Source organism: Dermacentor variabilis, chromosome 2 (genome assembly GCF_050947875.1).
Source record: "Dermacentor variabilis isolate Ectoservices chromosome 2, ASM5094787v1, whole genome shotgun sequence".
NCBI classification, from domain to species: Eukaryota; Metazoa; Arthropoda; class Arachnida; order Ixodida; family Ixodidae; genus Dermacentor; species Dermacentor variabilis.
Genome location: NC_134569.1, coordinates 18,670,737 through 18,690,052, shown reverse-complemented (window position 1 = coordinate 18,690,052; position 19,316 = coordinate 18,670,737). Strand labels below are relative to the sequence as shown.

Here is a 19,316-nt window from a genome sequence, read left to right as displayed (position 1 = left end):
TGTCCCATGAGCCACTCTGAAACCGATCGATAGTGGTTCTCCAATCCCCTGATTCTATTTGTGACATCATGTGACTCGCATGTTCCACGTGCAGGCTTGTGCACATTACAGAAAAAAAGTCACCAATTACAATTACTTCATTGAAAAAATGTAACTGATTACCTGACGACTTAATGTTGTACAAAAGCAACTACACAATTACTAAAATGTAATTGATTACTTTTATGTTACTTTCCTCACAACTTTTATTAGAGAACTCCTACAGCTTTCTGGTCTCAAATGAGAAAGTAGTTTCTTTCTCACCTTGACTACCCTCCTCTGGGGCACTTTACGATCCTCACCGCATACTTCTCTGTAAACAACACATAGACATCATAGTACCAAACGTCATGTTGGCACTCTTCTTGAAAACACTAACTCCTGTTTATCAGGAATTAGTGCTTTTCATTTACATGCTGTTGCTACTGCATGCACTCTGCACAACACACTACACGAAGTGAAATCAGTTAACGGCGCACAGCAGGCAAGTGAGACGACGAGGAAGAGCGGGTGTGCGACTGCTGGCAAAGGGGCTCTGGCCACCCGATTGGAACTAGTTTTTCTTGTATGTGGACCATTCGACAACTTTTGCCTTTGTGATGTCACATGCTCCTGGTAGGGCCAATGAAAAGCTGAAAAAATTGTCTGTATGCAATTTCCTGGCATGAACATTTCCAGTGGCCATTGCTAATAAGCCACAGCAGTGGCAGTTCAAATTGTCAGCCAACATCTGGTGGAACATTAAGGTGAATCAAATACTAAGTGCTCGGGTCCACGTCCGAACATGTGCATTCAGAGACTGCTATGTAGGCACGACTACAGGCATTTTACTGAAGTTCCCACCAAATTCAACTGCTCGAAGCTAAATCACCTGTTACAGCTCGTCACATCAATAATGTAAGTGATTATATTTAATTGGCTACTGAAAAAAGTAACTGAATTACAATGAGCTATATCGAGTAAAGAAAGTAACCAATCAATTACAAAACTTCCCATAAATGTAATTTGCTAAGTAGAAGTCTGCCAAGGTGTGACTGCACCAATACACCATTATGGCAGCAGTGTATCGGCCAATATGGTGCAGCAATGTGGTGAAGAGGTTACATGAAGCTATGCAACCATCAAAATGTCACTCGAGGTAACTTTGCAAAGAGGGCTTCTCATCGTAAAAATCAATGGTGGCATCAGTGTAACGCTGTACGAGAGAGTATGGTGCAGGGGTAAATGCCATGTGACATAGGCTGCTAAGCTATTGGCAAGACGGTGAGGCAGATGCGTTACATTCACTACTGTAAATAGTCGGCCTTGTCATACCGTGCCGGATCTTGCAGCACTGTTTGCTGTCCAGAGTGAAGAATCTTGTTGAGTTTGAGGTGCACAGTATGACCAGTGGCGCCACTTATTACTGCACATTAGTGCATCCATAGCATTCATGCAAGTGCATTCTTCGATGTGCAATTTGCCAATAGATTAAGAAATGTGTCCACTTGTAGGGTCAAGCCAAAGGCATGCACTGCTGGCATAAATTAGAACAAGTCACAACAAATGTTTTGTTCCCAAGTTTGCCACTGTGCACAGCATTCGCTCGATTCAGGTGTTAAAACAGTTTTGAGGCCACCAAGCTCACTAGCAGCACATTGATAGTGAGCACACAAATTACTGGAAAATTTGCGACGTTACTTCCTTGGATACTTCCTTCCCTTCCTACTAGATACGAAACCAATTAAGTACATCTTTAAAAAGTTATTTGAGTCATACTGAGCAGCATGCATGCAAACTTAATATTTGGAGTAACCTGCTGTGGTTGCTTAGTGGCTATGGTGTTGGGCTGCTAAGCACAAGGTCGCAGGATTGAATCCCAGCCACGGCAGCCGCATTTTGATGGGGGCGAAATGCGAAAACACCCGTGTACTTAGCTTTAGGTGCACGTTAAAGAACCCCAGGTGGTCAAAATTTCTGGAGTCCTCCAATACGGCATGCCTCATATTCAGAAAGTGGTTTTGGCATGTAAAACCCCATAATTTTTTTTTGCATTTTTAGAGTATTGCTTTGTGGGTGTTCATTTTGCAGATGTATTATTATTATTTGGCCCTTGTCATATCTGCAAATGCTGTGACTAAGCCCCTGCCACGTCTGTAAGTGTTGCAATATGTTTTTGTGTTTGCCAAGCTTAGTGTGTCACAGGGTCCCAGGAGAGCAGTCTCTAAAATGTTTTTCGGATAGACATTTCACAAAGATGGTGTGTCAGAAGAACTTTAATTATGTTTTCTATACAGTTTCTGTACATGCATAAGTTCATTTGTTTCCTGGGGCACTTCAGGAAGAGCAAAGATTGCTTGACAAAAGCCAAACCAGCTAGCAAATAGCTTGGAGCATGTAAAGTGCTGCCCTAACAGAAGTCCCTTTCGGCAGCTGTGCAAAAAATAGTGGTTACATTTCAGGAGATGCTAAAGGCTGTCAACATTGTCACATGGATGTTTTACACTGATGCTAGCCATGCCTTCTTGTTGTGTCTCAGTTAGTGAAAAACAACTGACAATGGGTACTATAATCACTGCACTGGTCCTCTCACGCCATTTGGCAAACTTGTGCGCTCACTGTTGAGCCTGCAAGCTACAAAGACTCGCTTGTGCATTCATGCACATGGCTATGGCTGAGGCTAACTTCATGTAGAAATTCACTCAGGCACTTCAGGGCTACTCTTGTGGCTACAGACACGTAATACAGATGTCAAAGGGTGGTATATTACTCTGCAGACTGCCGGCTTTTCTGCAGATCCTTTTCACAGTCGAGCAGGATTATCTTAATGAGCTCCGTTCAGTAGCAGTGCTCCTCTCTCGGTGGTTAGTGAAGATTACCAGATAGCCAAAACGGTGACACGATAGTTTACATGGGGAGTGCAGACAACCAGACAACTCACTGTTCGCTGCTTGTTTGATCTAGACTCTACAGGGCTGTGCAAAGATAGAACACTTTATTATCCTGCCTCAATCATGTTAGTGCCCTGGGCAACTATGACACTATCCCTGTTGGACATGTCTACGAGTTTCTGTGGGGGATAAGGGGGATATAAGGGGGCTAGTGAATAGCCAGTTGCTCAATATTTATTCAGAGATGAGATGGGTGGCTGGCTGAGGAGTGGCAGAAATTAGCTGCTGCTCCAGCTGGGTATATGGCCCATTCTTAGCTCTTACAAGCTATTGAGTCATCACTAAATCTGCCACTAACACCTAGTGTAGACATAAAAGGAGCCAAGGCACTCTGTATTCAGGCTGCCATGGCAACATGGTTGATCTTCATTGTAGTAGCTCCTGTAAGCACCCTGTGCTTCTCATGATGCTGATATCCTTCAGACACCAAGATCTCACTCTTAGGCTTCTAACATGTCTTGCTGTGAAGAGGCAAGCTGTGCAAGGTATCTCAGTGTGGTCACATGGTGGAACTTGGAAATCGCTACCACAGGAAAGGCACCAACACCGCAGTTGAGCGCAGGTACTCATGGTAGGCAGGGTCATTACCCCACTTGCGAAAGGCAGCATGCTCGAGCCTCGGCACCCCAGTGACACGGGTGATTAGCAGCAGGTCTGTTATGGGGCACAGCACACATAGGTACTCAGTCCGCCGAAACACAGAGCTGGCCGACAGGTACAGGCCAAGCCAGAGCAGGATCTCGCCAAAGTAGTTTGGGTGCCGTGATACACTCCACAGCCCTGTCCGGATAAAGTGACCCTGGCAGGAATGCAGTCAAAACATGTTCACAAGCGTAAGTGATAATGTTATTATTATGAGTTAATGATGCACACAAACACATTCAACAACTCATTTAGCGATTTTATCAAGCAATGACCATATGAAACCAACAATCATGGAAACCACAGGCGGAATAAACTTTATTTGTTTAACATGCCAGACAACTGTAAGAGACGACTGAACTTGTGAATATGTTAATGCAAAACATTCTTTGCCTGAGTCGGCCGTTTTGAGGTACCTGGCATACTGAGCAGCGCCGTGCCACTAGAAGGTGCAGTGTGTCTGGTGCATGAAGGTACGTGACAATGTCACGCGCAGCAAACAATGAGAAGTTGTACAGATGACTGCAAGGTGTTTTCCCACTGCAGAAGCAGTAATGTGTTGCTCAAGCGATGATGTGCTATGCTGGCTATGCTGACAAGGTTGCTATGGAGTGAATTGTATGTTTATGTGAGATGTATATGCATCACACATATGCATGTCAAGGGTGAAGACAAGCTACTGTTGAAATTTGCATGACTTGAGTAAGAAGGTGCAAGTGCAAAAAAACTAAAACAAGAAAGTATGATGGAAACAGAAAAAATTTCATACTATGTGAATGCAATAAATGCAGTTGGAAAGTGGAAATGTATAAATATGGGTGCGTGAAAATTAGAAATTTTGAACATTAATTAATATTGTTGAATATTTGTTTCTGTATAGATACAAGTGATAACACTTATTGAAGTTTATGTGGAGATGGATTGAAGCAAGTAATGACTTTGATGCTCAAGAGAGTGAGAGAGATAGAGAACAACTATTTAATGCAAAGCCCTAGTCTTGGTTCACTGAGAAAAGGGAGGTAAGTTGCCAGCAGGGCGTGATTTTCCAGTCGTCCAACAAAGGTGCCTAAAGATGCCTAGATAGACAGGCTGCGAGTTTGTTGTGTTGATTTAAGCAACATTTTGCTCACCAGTTTCACCTTGTTTGGATTCTTTTGAAGTGACTTGCAAAGCTGCAGTATTTCACTTCGCTGCTTCACCAAACAACACACTACACCAGTGGTCCCAGACCATCTCTGACACCAGGCTGCATCCAGTCTACAAAGCTCGAGGGCTGCACCACTAGGCATGTGGCACGCTTTCATTTATTTATTTATACTGCAGGCCAAAATGCTGGCCCATGCAGGAGGGGCAATACAGTGACAAGGTAATGACAGTGCAACAAAATTGAAAATATAAACAGTGCATGAAAAGGATGCAGCCTATAGCCATGTTGCAAAACATCTTAATGCATGCCTTAGCACAGTAACTACTATAAAAAAGAAGATCCGCACAGATGTGCCAAACAACAATAGAGCACTAAACAAAATGCCGGAAATTTCACAGCAAAACGAGAAAATAGTTACAAACACTGCGTAATATTGTGCTAATTTATGGGACAAATAGTTTTCCAACTCTTTTGGGAAGTTCCTTGATTGTAATGCATGGACAGGGAGGGAATTCCATTCATTAACAGTATGTGGATAAAAACTATCCATGTGAGATTTTGTTTTAGCAAATAATGCCTTAAGAGAAAGGTTGTGTCTATGTCTTGTTCGTGCATTAAAAGGCATTACATAATGAGGCAGGTGAAGCTGGATTTTGATACTTACGATGCTATATAAAAACTGGAGAAAACTAAATTTATTCCTGTGTTCTAGTGAACTGATTTTAATCCTAAGGATTAGTAAAGACGGGGAATCCTCTCTTAAATTTTCCAAGGATAAATCTAATGGCCTTCCTTTGTACAGACTCCAAATTCATAATGTTCTTTTTGGTATGAGGATCCCATACAACTGCAGAGTATTCTAGAATATTGGTATTTACCGGTGCCTTTCTAGGTTTCCTTTTCCACGGAACCGTAATTTGCACAAAGCTGCTAAACATCTAAGGGAAATATAGCCTGACCAAGAGAATTTGTTAGTGAATGTGACGCCTAAGTATTTGTATTTTTCAACATCAGTTATTATAGCGTCGTTTAGAACATGATAAAATGTACTACATTCCTTTTTTCGTGTTAATTAATTGTCAAATTAATTATTTAATTTGACACTGTAAGGTGACTGCCCTATTTATGAATTGGGACAACTCTTGCCTTGCACCAGTTGGATGGTGTATCTGCTAAATGTAAGGATAATTAAAAAAAAAACAATTAAGAATACACATACTATCTGTTCTGCATACCTTCGTAAAAAAGCATTTGGAAGCTTATCAGGACCTGCAGATTTCCTAATGTTGATATTAGGAGCATTTCCAGAATGCCTTCTCTGGAAATCGTAATATCATGAAAGGAAGACCTATTTGGATTGCATTGTTCGAATTCGTCCATGTAGAGAACACACTCCAAAAGTAATCATTAAAATACTCAGCAATTATATGGGCATCTTCTATAATTTCACCATTAATCTTTATTTTATGTGTTACCTCTTTTGGCTGACTTAAACAGCACCAAAACTTCTGTAGAGCACTTTAAATAAAATCAGCAAGGCTACAACTGAAAAATCTTTCTTGTGCAGTTTTCACTTTTGCTAGTAATTCAATTTTTAATTCTTTGAGATATGAACTTTTTTATTTATGTTTCTTTCTCATCCTTTTCAGCTTTTGCCTAGTTTGTATGACATCTCTGTTGATGCAAAGGCTAGATGGAGGTTTCTTGAGCACCTTGAATGTAATAAATCTTTGAGTACAATAAGGAACAGTGTCCCTGAACCTTTGCCATGAAAGCTTGACATTATCCTGGTCAATATTAAGGTGTAGGTCTAAGTAATCAATAGCTGATTCATCATTTGCTTTAGCATAATTCCTAACCTCAATTTTTCTCAGGGTCATCTGACATTAATCACTCTCATCGATGATGAAAATAAATAATTTTGTGGTCTGAAATGGCAGTTTCAATTTCAATGGTTTCTTCACTGAAAACTTTGCTCAAGAATAAGAGGTCAAGAATATTCCCTCCCGGAGTACATACACAGAGAACCTGCTGAAGACTGAAAGTTAGCATGACATCAATGTGTAAGTCAGAGGAAGGACTGTGTCCGTAACTCCACTTTTTCCATTCTGTTTGTGGGGGAATAAAATTACCAGTAATTATTAAGTTAGTTCTCTATATTTCCAAAGGTTATATCATTTCTGCATAAACTGATCATCAGCATTTGGTGTCTGATACACAGAATGTAATATGCATGACGCTCCCCAAACAGAGACCCTCAAAAACAAACTTTCATGGTTATCAATCCGAGCTAGTTATCTTACATCAACACTAATAACTGTGAGGTCACCGCCTCGAGAGCATCTATCTTTCCTAAACAGTTAGTGGTTCGGCGAAATGATTTCATTACCATGCACCCCGTCGTGCAAACAAGTTTCAGATCTAACACATAGTACATGCGGATTGTGTACTAGTAAAAGATCATGCAGTTTCTCTATTTTCGTGGCAGTTCCTATACTTCGTTGACAATGAACTAGGCATATGGTTAAAGCAGTTGAAACTGCTGCGACTGTGACTGCTATTTCGTGTGTTTTTATCGCATTTCTGCACTCTCTTTCTTTTTTTGAATTAGTTTCTGCATGTTTTGTACGTTGTCCCAAATGTACAAGTAATCGTCAACGCGAATCTTATCGTAAATAAGCCTGACTCTTTTGCCACTGTCTTTTTTTTCTTGTGCACTGCTCCAGAGCAGATGGCAGTATGTCTGCACAATAATCATTTTGCAAGGATATGCCTGTTCCCTTCAATTTTTGCGCGTTTTCCAAGAGAGCTTGGTTTTCAGAATAGTCCTGTAAAAACGTAATGACTGGCCTTCCTGTGGGTGCTTTCCCAAGTCTGTGGATTCGTGCGACAGATGTATAATTTATTCCTAACTTACCTTGAAACACATCCCGGACAACCTTATCCTGTAGTATCGTTTGTTTCATTCGGATCCTCAGAAATTCCAAAAACTATGAAAAACTGCGGTTTTCCAAATCAGTAAGTATTTCTTGGTGACATTTAAGTATTTCCTGCATTGCACTTACAGCTGCATTTACTTCTTCGTTTTCATCGTTCTTTGCTATTAATTCAATGGTACTACTTTCCAAGCTTCTTGAACACTTTGCGAAACAGTGCATCGCTTTTTCCATGGACTCAAGGCATTCTTTCAAAGAAGCAATGTCTTCTCTAATTGTCTGTTGGCCACTCATTAATGACTGGAACATTTCCGCAATGATTGGACCTGTATTTTATTCATTATCTCCACAAACTAGGAGCTTGCAAGAATTTAAACAATCACAGGCAATACTCATACACACATATGGGCACAGCAGTACAACCAGAAATCTATCATCACTGCTATAATAACATCGGCACTATTGTAACTAACCTGCACAAGAACAACATGACGCATAGTCAGCGATGTCTGCCCAGTGCTTTTGCCATGCCCACTTTTGTCCCTTTTCTACCCTCTCCCTCTCTTTTTGAAATACTTGCCAAGCAGTCACATGGGAGAGGGGGTCGCAGTCAACACTGCATGTCTATGGGTCTGTATGGGTGTAATGTGATTGAAGGAAACAACGGTTTGCAAAATTGACTGCTATGTAGGTGCATTTTTCTGTACGTCTTCCCGCTCATTATATGTTGAGGGAGACAAGTCATATCATACCCACACCGACTATGGTCATGTTTAGGCACGCATGATCCTGTTAGCGTACTGTCATTGCTTTGAAAGGTCCTTTTGTGTTGGTTATTCCATTGCCAACATATTTATTTTTCTGGCATGAGAACTGCTGCACCTACCTAGCTAGAAGAAGGAACACTGAGAGATGGGCGAGTCGGGCAGCAGAACAGTTGGAGGGGACAGAGGGGGTGCGCTACTTGATGGGGCGTGTGGGCTGCACCTGAGAATGTGGCCCGCATATTTGAGGACCCTGCTTTATACCCACATTTAGCAATGTACTGTTCCTTTGTTTGATTACAGTCATGGTGCACCGGGTACGATAATGTTTCACTTGTCTTTCATTCAAAACATTATCTGTTGACTCGATGTCCAGTTGTGAATGGTGTTATACATGCATCAAATAATTTAAGTAAGCCCTTCTATTAGCAAGCTGACTCCGCGCAACATTCATATTTCATTTTATATAGAAGTACCATTAAATTTGCTTTAAAGATTTTGCTATTCGGACAACCCCGATAAAAAGTATCTGTGTAGTCATTATTAATGCTTTGCATAACATTGATCCTACACCCCCCCCCCCCCCTATGCGGGATTCGCATTACTTTTGATACTCTTAATAAATAAAAAAATATGGTGGAAGGAAAGGCAGCTTGCAACAAGTGGGAGTCCCTGGCCATATACAAATGCAGTAATAGATCTCTGACAACGATCATAATCACATCTTCTGGCAAAAAATTTAAAAAGTTGAGAGTCACTTTAGCATACGCCAAAGAGGATGAAGGTGAAAGCCAGCACACTCGCGAGACGTTCATTAAATTACTTGACATTCTAATATGAATGCGTTGTTACCTCCTATAACTTGTTTCCTCCCACCAAAGGTTGTGGGTTCGAGTGCCTTAATTAACTCTACCTTAATTAACTGTGTCTTAACACCAAAGGTTGTGAGTTCGACTTCCACCAATGGTCATGGGTTCAACCATCAATGGTGGCAGCATCAATTTTGGTCCCACCAAAGGTCACGAGTTCGACTCCCACCAAATGTCATGGGTTTGAGTGCCTTAACTCTATCTTAATTAACATTGCCTTAATGAACACCAAAGGTCGCGGATTCAAAACCATCAATGGCGGCTCCATCAATTTTGGTGCCATTGAATTTTGGTCTCACTAAAGGTCGAGGGCTTGACTCCCACCAAAGGTCGTGGGTTTGAATGCCTTAATTCACACCAAAAGCTGTGGGTTCAACTCCCACCAAAGGTGATGGGTTCGAGTCCCACCGATAGTCGTGGGTGGCACAATCGATTTTGGTGCCATAACGCCACACGGTCAAGTTTTTTATAATGCCGCACAATGGATTTTCAACCCGTGAGTGACTTGAGGCTTTTGCCTGAATATTTTGAAAATATTGAGCTAAAGAGGGCACCACAGCTGGCATCGAACATGGAACCTTCAAAGCCGAAGTTTGATCCTGCAACCAAGGGTGCCACATACAATGTAAGGGTGTGCTTTGGTTGCACAATACATTAATAAACCGCTACAGAGGTGAAAGAGAAACACAGACTCTGAAGTGGGAGAGAGGGAACAAAAGCCTCCCTGAGCAAATTGTTTTTGCACTGCGGTGAATGCCTTTGTTGACCGTCACTCCTGCGGCTAAGCACAACAGGCTGCAGTGCACAGGGTTTCCAGGGTAGCTTCCAGGGGGCAGCACACCAATGCCAGGTGCCACCGTGTCGAGCGCTTCTGCCCCAAAGACTTTTAGACACTTCATATTGCCTCCCAGCAATTTAAGTCGGCAAGTAGCGTGCACAACTGGAGTTGTTGAAAGCAGACATTTAGTGGTTCACTTGCTATGCATTTTGCTCTGTTGCGGCTGGTGAGTGCATGAAGTTTTTCTGGGTAACGCCACTGATAATGACATTGTACAGATTTATTCTCACTCTTAGTTTAAGTCCTGTGACACCGTGTAAGAAAACACTTTAAAATTTTGCATCTTGTAGTAGAAGTCTCCAGTGAACAAATTTTGCAGGCAAATTATAATTATTTGAAAAAGCAAACAGAATGCTTTAAGAGGAAGCTTTAGCTCGGGTGCTCCTATCTAAATACATATAAAAAGAGAATTCGTTTTTCTCGGCAACCACTGCACCAATTTTGACGAGGTTTGTTGCATTTAAAAGAAAAACTTAAAGTCTAGTGACTGTTGGTTTCGAATTTTTGAGTTAGGTCGTCAATCTTTTATTAAAAACTAGGGAAAATTCGAAATTTTCAAAAAAACCAAACTGTCAAGTTTACAACTCCGTAACTCCTAAAAGAAAAACGATAATACAATTCTGTGAAATGCATCTAATAGTACATCCAAAGCGGACAAAATTGATATATTACACATGAATCTCAAAAAATTTAGTAACATGGAAATACAGCTTTTGCAGAACCCTTGTAAACAACGTAACAAATTCACGTAAGAAGTAAAATGACATATCGAATTTGTCCGCTTTCAATGATCTAATGGATGCCGTTCACAGAACCGGGATATCTGTTTTTGATACAGAGCTATCAATTTTTAAAAATTGTGCTTCTATTTTTTTCAAACGGTCAAATATTTGAAAATCGTTTTAAGAAAATTCAAGCCCTAAATAGAAATTCCGCTTCCAACAGTCACTAGAATTCAACATGCTCTTTCAAATGCAACAAATTTCATTAAAATCGGTCCAGGGGCTACCTCATAAAAACGTTTTTGCGTTTTACATGTATTTGAATAGGCCGCGTCGGAGTTGGGCCCGAGCTAAAGCTTCCTCTTAACAGCATTCATTGGACATTGGACAGGACAAAGCTAGTGATTCCTTTTATTTCTCTGTTGGATGAACTGATATTGTGGCATGCCATGCGACATTTGCAATGCATTTTTCTGTTCGTGGTATTTGAGAAACTTTTGGCCACTGTAGTACATTGTGCCCAGTTAAAGACAGAGGAGGAGGGGTACCTGGTTCTTGGGGTCTGCTTGGAAGGTGGCCTTCTGGTGGTCAGCCACTGCCTCCAGCACGAAACCCACCAGCCACAGCAGCCAGCCAGCGAGGTCACGTACTCCCAGTGGCAAGTCGGCCCACATGCTCGTGTTCAGGAGAAGTGTGGGGAAGAGAGTCACCAAGGTGTGCAGTGCTGCACAAGTGCCACCGGTGAAATGCATTTGATAAGGATAGAGAGAGAGAGAGAGAAAAAAATAAGAAAGCAGCGTGAAGGCAGGACAAAGCGGGCAAGAACAAGGCACAGCGAAGCACTTTTTGTCCTCTCTTATGTCTCATTCTCACGCTGTTTTTGTTTAAAAAGCCACGTATCAGCCAGTCCATATAAGCACAATCTTACAATCTATTCACGAACTGCTGAAAGCACAGCCAGTGGCCACAGCACTGCCCAGATCCAATTTGCTGCTCAGCACTACATTGAACCATGCTTTCAATAACTTCATTGGGCCCTCACCAGGCCCAATTGTCAATTTTTGTCACACACCATAAGTTGTAAAAAGCAGCCCAAAGAGCATTCTACTGCAGGGGTTTAGCAGTAGCCAAGATAGAAGCAATGAAATGTTGGTAAAGCAATGGTGCCAGGAGGCAAGCTGCCCCTTGCTGCAGCAGATGCGCTCTCCTGTTGCCTCAACCAGTGCCTGATGGTGACACCCGCTTCCCGCTTCCCACCTTCCACTATCACTAAATATACCAAACTACAAATATTTATTGCTTGAGGGCTCAAATTATAATTATGCTATTATTATATATTAACAATTTGGTTGTTTCATGGCATTATTCATCCAGTGAATTCCAAATGGGGCCTATTTAGGCTAACTGAGATACATAGAGCCTCGTCAAAACCACTTGGCATTTAGTTCCAATATAAATTCCCACACAAGTATAGATCACCTTACAGTCAGTTACTACAACTTAGTTTTACCACTAATAGTCCTAACTGGGGGTGAGCTTAATACATATTTCTATTAGTCTGTTGGCAGTTACTATCAGATTACCTATTGATTAATATGTATGCAATGCAAGTTCCTATTGAAATACAAATCTGAATACATGGCTCTTTTGTCATGACGCCTGCATCCATGCATCCAATTTCTTTTTTTCTCCCTTCTTGATGTGAAATGCATTTCCAGAGGTGGTTCTAGGCACTCTGCTTTTCACGGAAACTCCCAAGTTGATTGCACTGCTACTGGCTATTTGCTCTTTGCAGGCACTATGTGAGTGATGTGAAAGCACAATATGTGAGTGTCATTAAGCTGGCATGGCAAATGGCCCCTCCAAGAGCACACACGTGTGTTTGAATTTTCAGCTGCTTTCATGGCATAAATCATTGTAATACTTTGCAGACACGATTGTCATCGCATGTTCTATGCACCGCACTTGTCTGTTTGCAATGCCTAATCCTGGTGAGGGAGCCTTCATTATAGGGTGCTTTTGCTGCTCTAGGATTTTTTCCCCTTGCACAGTTTTCTGTTTTGCCCCCAATATTTGCTTCATTGTGCTTACTTACATGTCTGATTGTGCAATGTATGGTTTAGGTCAGCAAGGTGTTCCAGTCTATGGCATGCACAAAATGCAATGTGGGGAAGCTAAATGATTGCATTTAAGTTGTTTGCAAAATGCGTGTTCTCACCAAGGAGTTGCTGTTCTCAAATCAGAGGTACAGGCAAAAGACATAGGTGCACTTTGCTTCACCTAGTGTCCCAGAATCATGCCTACAAAAGACTTGCGGTACTCATTGACACCATAAATTGAATCGCTTGATAATGAACATTTTGATTATATTTGCCACTGCGAACTCTTATCACAAAGGTGTATGTTAGCTGTTTCTGCAACAGGATGCTCATAGTGTGTCCAGAGCTGCAATGAATGCCACCCTCCCTCCATTTTTAACTGCAAGTGGAACATATGAAGTAGGCTACAAAAAATAGAGAATGTGCCAGCTATGTGGCCACCAGCCTTATAGCTGGTGGTCACATAGTTGTGTGTCACAATACTGTGTCACATAACACAAAATTCTCAATCTTGCTAGAAGGAATAATATGCTTAAAAAGCAAGACTTGCCTTGCAGCGTCCATAAGAGAAAGAATTTCCGTCGACGTGGGGGTGCGGTCTCCTGTGAATCTTGGCTGTGCCATAGCTTGCGAGTGAAGAGGTAAAGACCAAGCCTGCAAACAAATGTACTTTGCAAGGCTTTTCTCGAAGGGCACACTGGCTTTGCCCTCTGTCACTTTGTCCTTGATGGAGCAATGAGAGTGAGGCTGCTTATTATTTAGTCAAACAATAACAGCAGGCCATGTGCCCACTGCAGCTACCAACCTGATTGCCCACAGCACGACCAGCCAAGTATGGATCCTCTGTCGGAGGGAACGGCTGCCCCAGAAGTAGCTCAACAGTGCCAGCAGAATACATGTACATGAGCCTGCAGGTGGCATCAGCACTTGACCCAACTGGCATGCAAATCTTAAGCACATTAAGGACACAAAGCCCAACTACCATCGTGCACTGCAACTTTGTGTTTCTGCTGTGCCCCCTAATATCAGTTGCACCCTTTCCCAATTTTGATACACTATAGAGTCACTTTAAGACAAACAATGTCAAGCCCATTTTCCCAACCAGTTAAACATACCGAAAGACAGCATGAGGAAAGACAAACATATTATGCAGGCAGATGAACAGTTAGGGAGACTTTATAGTTTTTTCACAAATGCAGTGTGCCACTGTTAAGCTAGCATTCTGATAAGATGAAAGACTTTCAAGCTTTGTTTGTGTTTGACTTGAAGGGAACTTGACTGAATATATTCACCACTGCATCACCTTATAACTGCTTTGTTTCATACTGATGTAGGCTCAATGCTTTTGGGGAGGTTATCTGGCTCTGCCCTTTGGTACCAAAGCTCCCCTTACATCATTCAGGCCAATCTCAACAATGCCTATTGCTCAGTGTGAATCGTCACTGCCTTCTTATTTTAGCTATCATTCCTGTTCATGTGACTGTACCAGTCGTCACTCTTGAATCTTGCCTGTGATGTGCAAGTACCTTTATTATTTCATATATGTGTCTGTGTCGCTTTCAACAGAATCTTGCAACAAGCTAGCTGCATACGGCAGTACCTAAACGACGCTAACATGTGGAGCTAAAAACACGAAATTGCTGGTTTTTGAGCGTTAACTTATTTCAGTCCACCATCCTTCTTTTACTTACACAACTGACAGCCACTGCTTGTAAGCCTTTTTCTTTTTTCATATTGTTCTTGGAACCAATGTACACATACATTAACTAAAGCCTTATCTTTTCATGTCACAACCAGCCAAGAGCCTGAGGCATGCTATGCAGCAGCTTAAAATCAACCGGGTTATTGTTACGAGCTGCATGTATAATGCTCCTATAGCTGGCTGCCAGTCTAAAACCCAGGTTACTTTGACAACGTGAAACTGCCGTTTTATACACCACATACACTCGACAACGGCTTTTAATGTGTAACACAGGCTAACAATCCTGTGTACAAAATTTGCAGACAAGGAAGGTCGCTTAACACGTAGTAAACAAGAATGCGGCACAGTAATATTATAGCATGAAATAGAATAAATTGTGTCACGGGAAATCAAACAAAATAACAGATCGTTGGTCTGTAAATGTCTTGTATTTGCTTTATTAGCACATTTAAGCATTATGTCGTGCAACAACAACGGTCTGTAAGGGTACTAGTATTTTAATCCGTTAAGCCATTGCAGCAAGTAGCACAATTCCTTAGCTTTTCCTGTGAATTATGTCATGAGACAGGCGACTTGATCCGCACAAAATAAAGCACACTAAGCTATTTTAGGGAATGATGAGACAAGCATTGGAAATTACCGACTAGTTCGAAGAGAAGATCGGTCCGGAGCACCGCGGAAACCACGAAGAAGCCCCACTGAATGCCAATGTTGATAAGCACGCAACTGATCAAAATATTGCTGCGCATCGTAGTCTCGGATGGGACACACCGCCTAAACGTTGACGCACGTAAAGGCCACCGATTTTAAATGTTGCCACAGCATAGGAGAGACGAAACCACGCCGCGCCTCTGCACCCAAATAATATATTTCACATGACAAAAACTTTTGTTAAAAAGAAGAAAGGTACGCTGCGCTGCTGGACGTCGGCGACAAAACTTCAGGGTTGATGACCTTCCACCCAGCCCCCTGTATCTTGCAATGCCTGCGTCTGGCCAATGGTCTGGCCCACGACCTACTGTATAAGGGGCGACCTGCGCGTGCGGCGCTCCGCCAGCGCCGCTGATTTGCTTTTGCTTGTGTGGCTTTTTTTAGTTTTCCAACCCGCCGCCACGAACAGTGGCGCTAGTGCTCACCTTATACAGTAGGTCGTGGTCTGGCCTGTGCATAGAGTTTCTCACTGAGAAACTACTCTATGCACAGGCCAGACCGCTAGGATCATACCGTCCATACCGCTAGGATCATAGAGTTTCTCACTATGTAGTGAGAAACTCAATGGTTAGGATCACTGGCGATTGTAATCTCTGTGGGCTGAATGAGCTCTACGATCGGCTGCGGCCATAGAGTTTCTTATATAGTGAGAAACTCTATGGTTGCGGCCTCTTCATACATAGAGTTTCTAATATGAAACTCTGTGTCTTCATGGAATGAAGAAGCATGACCACCATAGTTCGGGGGCACTTCGAGGCGCTAGTGTCGGCTACTTGGCATGTTTTTTTTTTTCTAAAAAATCAGGCAAGTAGCATTTTCAAGTGCTGCCATGAACAATCCAAATCATAATACGTATTTTTTGTGCAAAATGTTTGCAAGAACAGAGCAGCCGTGAGTGTGAAATTTTTATTTTATAATAGTGCATAAAAAAAATGCACATCTCTGAGGCTATTATGAAAATTATAACGACTATGGCTAATCCTAAATAGATTGATGTTGGCTACCATTGGCTAATTTTGCGGCGAGCAAGGGCAGGAGAGCAGCGGCGTCCGTGAGTCAGGGAATTTCGTCGACTCCGCCGTGAATTCTCAAATTCTGCTGACGCTCCACCGTGAGAATGGTGCAGTCAACAATGAATATCACTTCAGCAGGTGAGGTGTGGCGAATACATCTGTGTTTGCGTAGATTTTTTTCTTCTGGCAGTGCTGTTCAGCGTGTCGTTGCGACCAGTAACGGCATTTACATCATCGTGGTTGCTTGTTTGGAAACTTGGGATGCCGTGCTTTGTTACAAATAAACATGGCAAATGTAATTGTTATCACGGTGACACAGAACTCTTTCTTTTTCGCACCTGTGTGAGACTGCCATGCGCATCATGCCACTATGACAGCGACATTTTTAACGACTCGTAGAGCTCCGTTAACATGTCAGTATTGCACACAGTAAAATTTATCGTTTTGCGTTTCTTCTTTTCAGCGGGAATAATTTCCCTGCTTGAAGAGAACCAAACAGAGCTCAAAGTGTTCGCCTTGAAGAAGCTGGACAACATCGTCGACGAGTTCTGGGCTGAGATCTCCGAAGCAATCGAGAAGATGTAATGACGTTGACTTTAATGGCCTAGTTCAGATCGTCATATTCAGCTTTCTTTTGTTTTCTCAATGAGACTTATCAATATTGTCTTTATTACCCCCTTTTTAGTGAGGTTCTGTACGAGGACAATGCTTTTCCTGAAAGGCACCTGGCTGCGCTGGTTGCATCCAAGGTCTGTAAAGTGGCCTTAACTTGGTTTGAGTGATTGACGTCTCTTTTTTTCGTTTTTTTCCTTCGGGTTTTCTACCAGGTTTACTACCATCTTGGCTCATTTGAAGACTCCCTAACTTATGCCCTTGGTGCGAGCGAGCTCTTCGACGTAACAACATCGTCTGAGTATGTACAGACCATCATATGTACGTATGATTTTCTTATGTATGTAATAACATTAGGAAACTTATTCGGGATATCATGTTTAGGTGTGTACATAGGCTAGAGCAGCAAAGATGAGTGTGTGAAAAAAAAGATTAGGTGACAAGTGTGTGATCGGTAATGCCCACATTGCATTCCTGAATAACGGCATTTGAGTACCGGAAGCCCATCTCGAAGGTTATGCTTTTGCCTACTGCAGCCACTGTAACGACGTCTTGGATGCCAGGTTTTGATTGTCACATTATTGCACTCCAATGTCACAACCGCAAATATTGCTTGCTTAGATGGTTAGGTTAAACCCTGTAGAGCCAATGATGCAATTCTCCCAAATGGGCATTCATCCCCAGGCTACTTGTTCCACCCAATGCATGGACATGTTAGCTTTCGTCGAAGGTGGCCTCGCCACAGAGAACATTTTAAACACCTCTATTGTCAACCTTTATTGCTCTAAGTAGACCCATTCTTTACAATAATTGCATTTGCTCCATCGATACAATTAACATTCAGGAAAAGAAAATTTTTTCATCCACCTGAGTCTAGCACAGAGTTACAAAGGAAAGCCATACAGGTTTCCCAAAAATAAAGCTTGCGCTGCAATCCACTGGGCTTTTGGTTAGCTCAGATGGTAGAGCGACAACTCCGGAAAGGGGTTGGTCCTGGGTTCGTTCCCCAGAGCAGGACAAATTTTTCTTCAACTGTGATGCCTTGTTACTGAGAAACCCAAATGGTTTTTTTTTTTGTAGCTTCGCGCTGCACTCAGGTGGATGACAATTTTTCCTGTGCATGAACTTTTCCTTCACTTTGCTGGCTTCCGCAGAACTGATTTGCTAATAACATTTATTCAGCGGGATGCTTAACCATGGCAACTGCTATTAATTTACACTATGACGTTGCTGCTGTTCATCTTTTCAGTGAACTGGCAAGTATGGGATGCGAAAGTGACGATGTAAAATGTCTGTCAGATGCTAGTTCAGAGAGTGGGTGCACAATGAAAAAAGTACTCTCAAAAATGACTAAGAAAACAGCCCCGATTAGAGGAAGCAAGCTGCTACTTTCCATGACACAGCTCAGTGTAAATGCTAGCTCTATGGTGAGGTTAGGTTACACCCAGTTTTATATGCACTCTAAATGGCCATGTATTTTGAATTAGCTGATTGAGCTCATGAATTGGGTATTGAAATTGAGTGAAACATGCAAGTGAGGAGTTTTTAGGTAATAAACACAGATGACTGGTGTTGTATTCATGAAGCTTTCTTTTTTCTATATTTCTTCCTTGCTTTGGCTACTGCCATTGCTGTCATCTTGAACACTGTCATGGTTGGCTTACGTCCATGTTTACGTACCATTCTTGAATACAAATGAATTTGCGAATATGAACTCGGCTGCAAAAGCATGGTCTGTGTCCATGAATACCATAGACTGATGTCTTTTCTTTTTTCGCTTGAAATTGATATAAATACTGCATATCATATTGACTGCAAATAAAGATGGGGACAGCAGAAGAGAACACAAAAATGACACAGGTGGTAACATTAAGATATGCAGTGAACACCAACTAGACGAAACTGAAGTTCTTCTGATATGAAATAAGCTTGCTGTTGTGAGTGATTGGTTATTGTATCACCTGTGAACCAGTATTAAAAAAAATAAATTAGGTACGTATAAGGTAGAGGCAGCTCTATGGATGGTCCTCTGCTTTCTGCAGAGGATTGACAAATGTGCACATCGACAGGGGAGGGGGGAGGGTATTCTGTAAATGTCCACCTAGTGGGCATACCAATTTCTGCTGCTGCTGAAGTGCTGATTGGCTGGGCTGGGGTACCAGTGAGAAGAAAACAGGCACCCTCAGCCAATTTCCTTTTCGCTGGCTCCCCTCCAGCCAATCAGCTGCTTGCTGAAATGGACAATCTACTAGGTGGATGCTTACAAAATACACCCCTCCTCCCCCAGGCTGG

General features: G+C 42.1%; 2 protein-coding genes across 2 annotated transcripts in view; one reads left to right on the top strand and one right to left on the bottom strand.

Annotated features, from left to right (window-relative positions):
* Nucleotides 1-2,276: 2,276 nt before the first annotated feature.
* On the bottom strand, nucleotides 2,277-15,716 carry LOC142571450 (uncharacterized). Its single transcript, XM_075679807.1, has 5 exons — nucleotides 15,329-15,716; nucleotides 13,792-13,894; nucleotides 13,537-13,640; nucleotides 11,436-11,611; nucleotides 2,277-3,768 (listed from the first exon to the last, which is right to left on the bottom strand). Exons 1-5 carry the CDS (start codon nucleotides 15,435-15,437, stop codon nucleotides 3,493-3,495), a joined length of 768 nt encoding a protein of 255 aa, XP_075535922.1. The 5' UTR covers nucleotides 15,438-15,716; the 3' UTR covers nucleotides 2,277-3,492.
* Nucleotides 15,717-16,398: 682 nt separating this feature from the next.
* The window catches only part of Rpn2 (Regulatory particle non-ATPase 2), an 87,968-nt gene continuing 85,050 nt past the window's right edge, over nucleotides 16,399-19,316 (top strand). The window contains exons 1-4 of the mRNA XM_075679806.1: nucleotides 16,399-16,550; nucleotides 16,876-16,993; nucleotides 17,098-17,161; nucleotides 17,240-17,345. Of these exons, the coding sequence (XP_075535921.1) occupies nucleotides 16,517-16,550; nucleotides 16,876-16,993; nucleotides 17,098-17,161; nucleotides 17,240-17,345 (322 nt within the window). The 5' untranslated portion in view covers nucleotides 16,399-16,516. The remainder of the gene's footprint in view (nucleotides 16,551-16,875; nucleotides 16,994-17,097; nucleotides 17,162-17,239; nucleotides 17,346-19,316) is intronic.

What these genes read in the sequence shown, in the direction of transcription:
- LOC142571450 (XM_075679807.1), bottom strand. Translation starts at nt 15,437, where the DNA reads ATGCGCAGCAATATTTTGATCAGTTGCGTGCTTATCAACATTGGCATT. An exon ending in GTCGTGCTGTGGGCAATCAG is followed by an intron (nt 13,641 to 13,791) that starts GTTGGTAGCTGC and finishes ATTTGTTTGCAG; the next exon opens with GCTTGGTCTTTACCTCTTCA. An exon ending in AAGCAGACCCCAAGAACCAG is followed by an intron (nt 3,769 to 11,435) that starts GTACCCCTCCTC and finishes CATTCCTGCCAG; the next exon opens with GGTCACTTTATCCGGACAGG.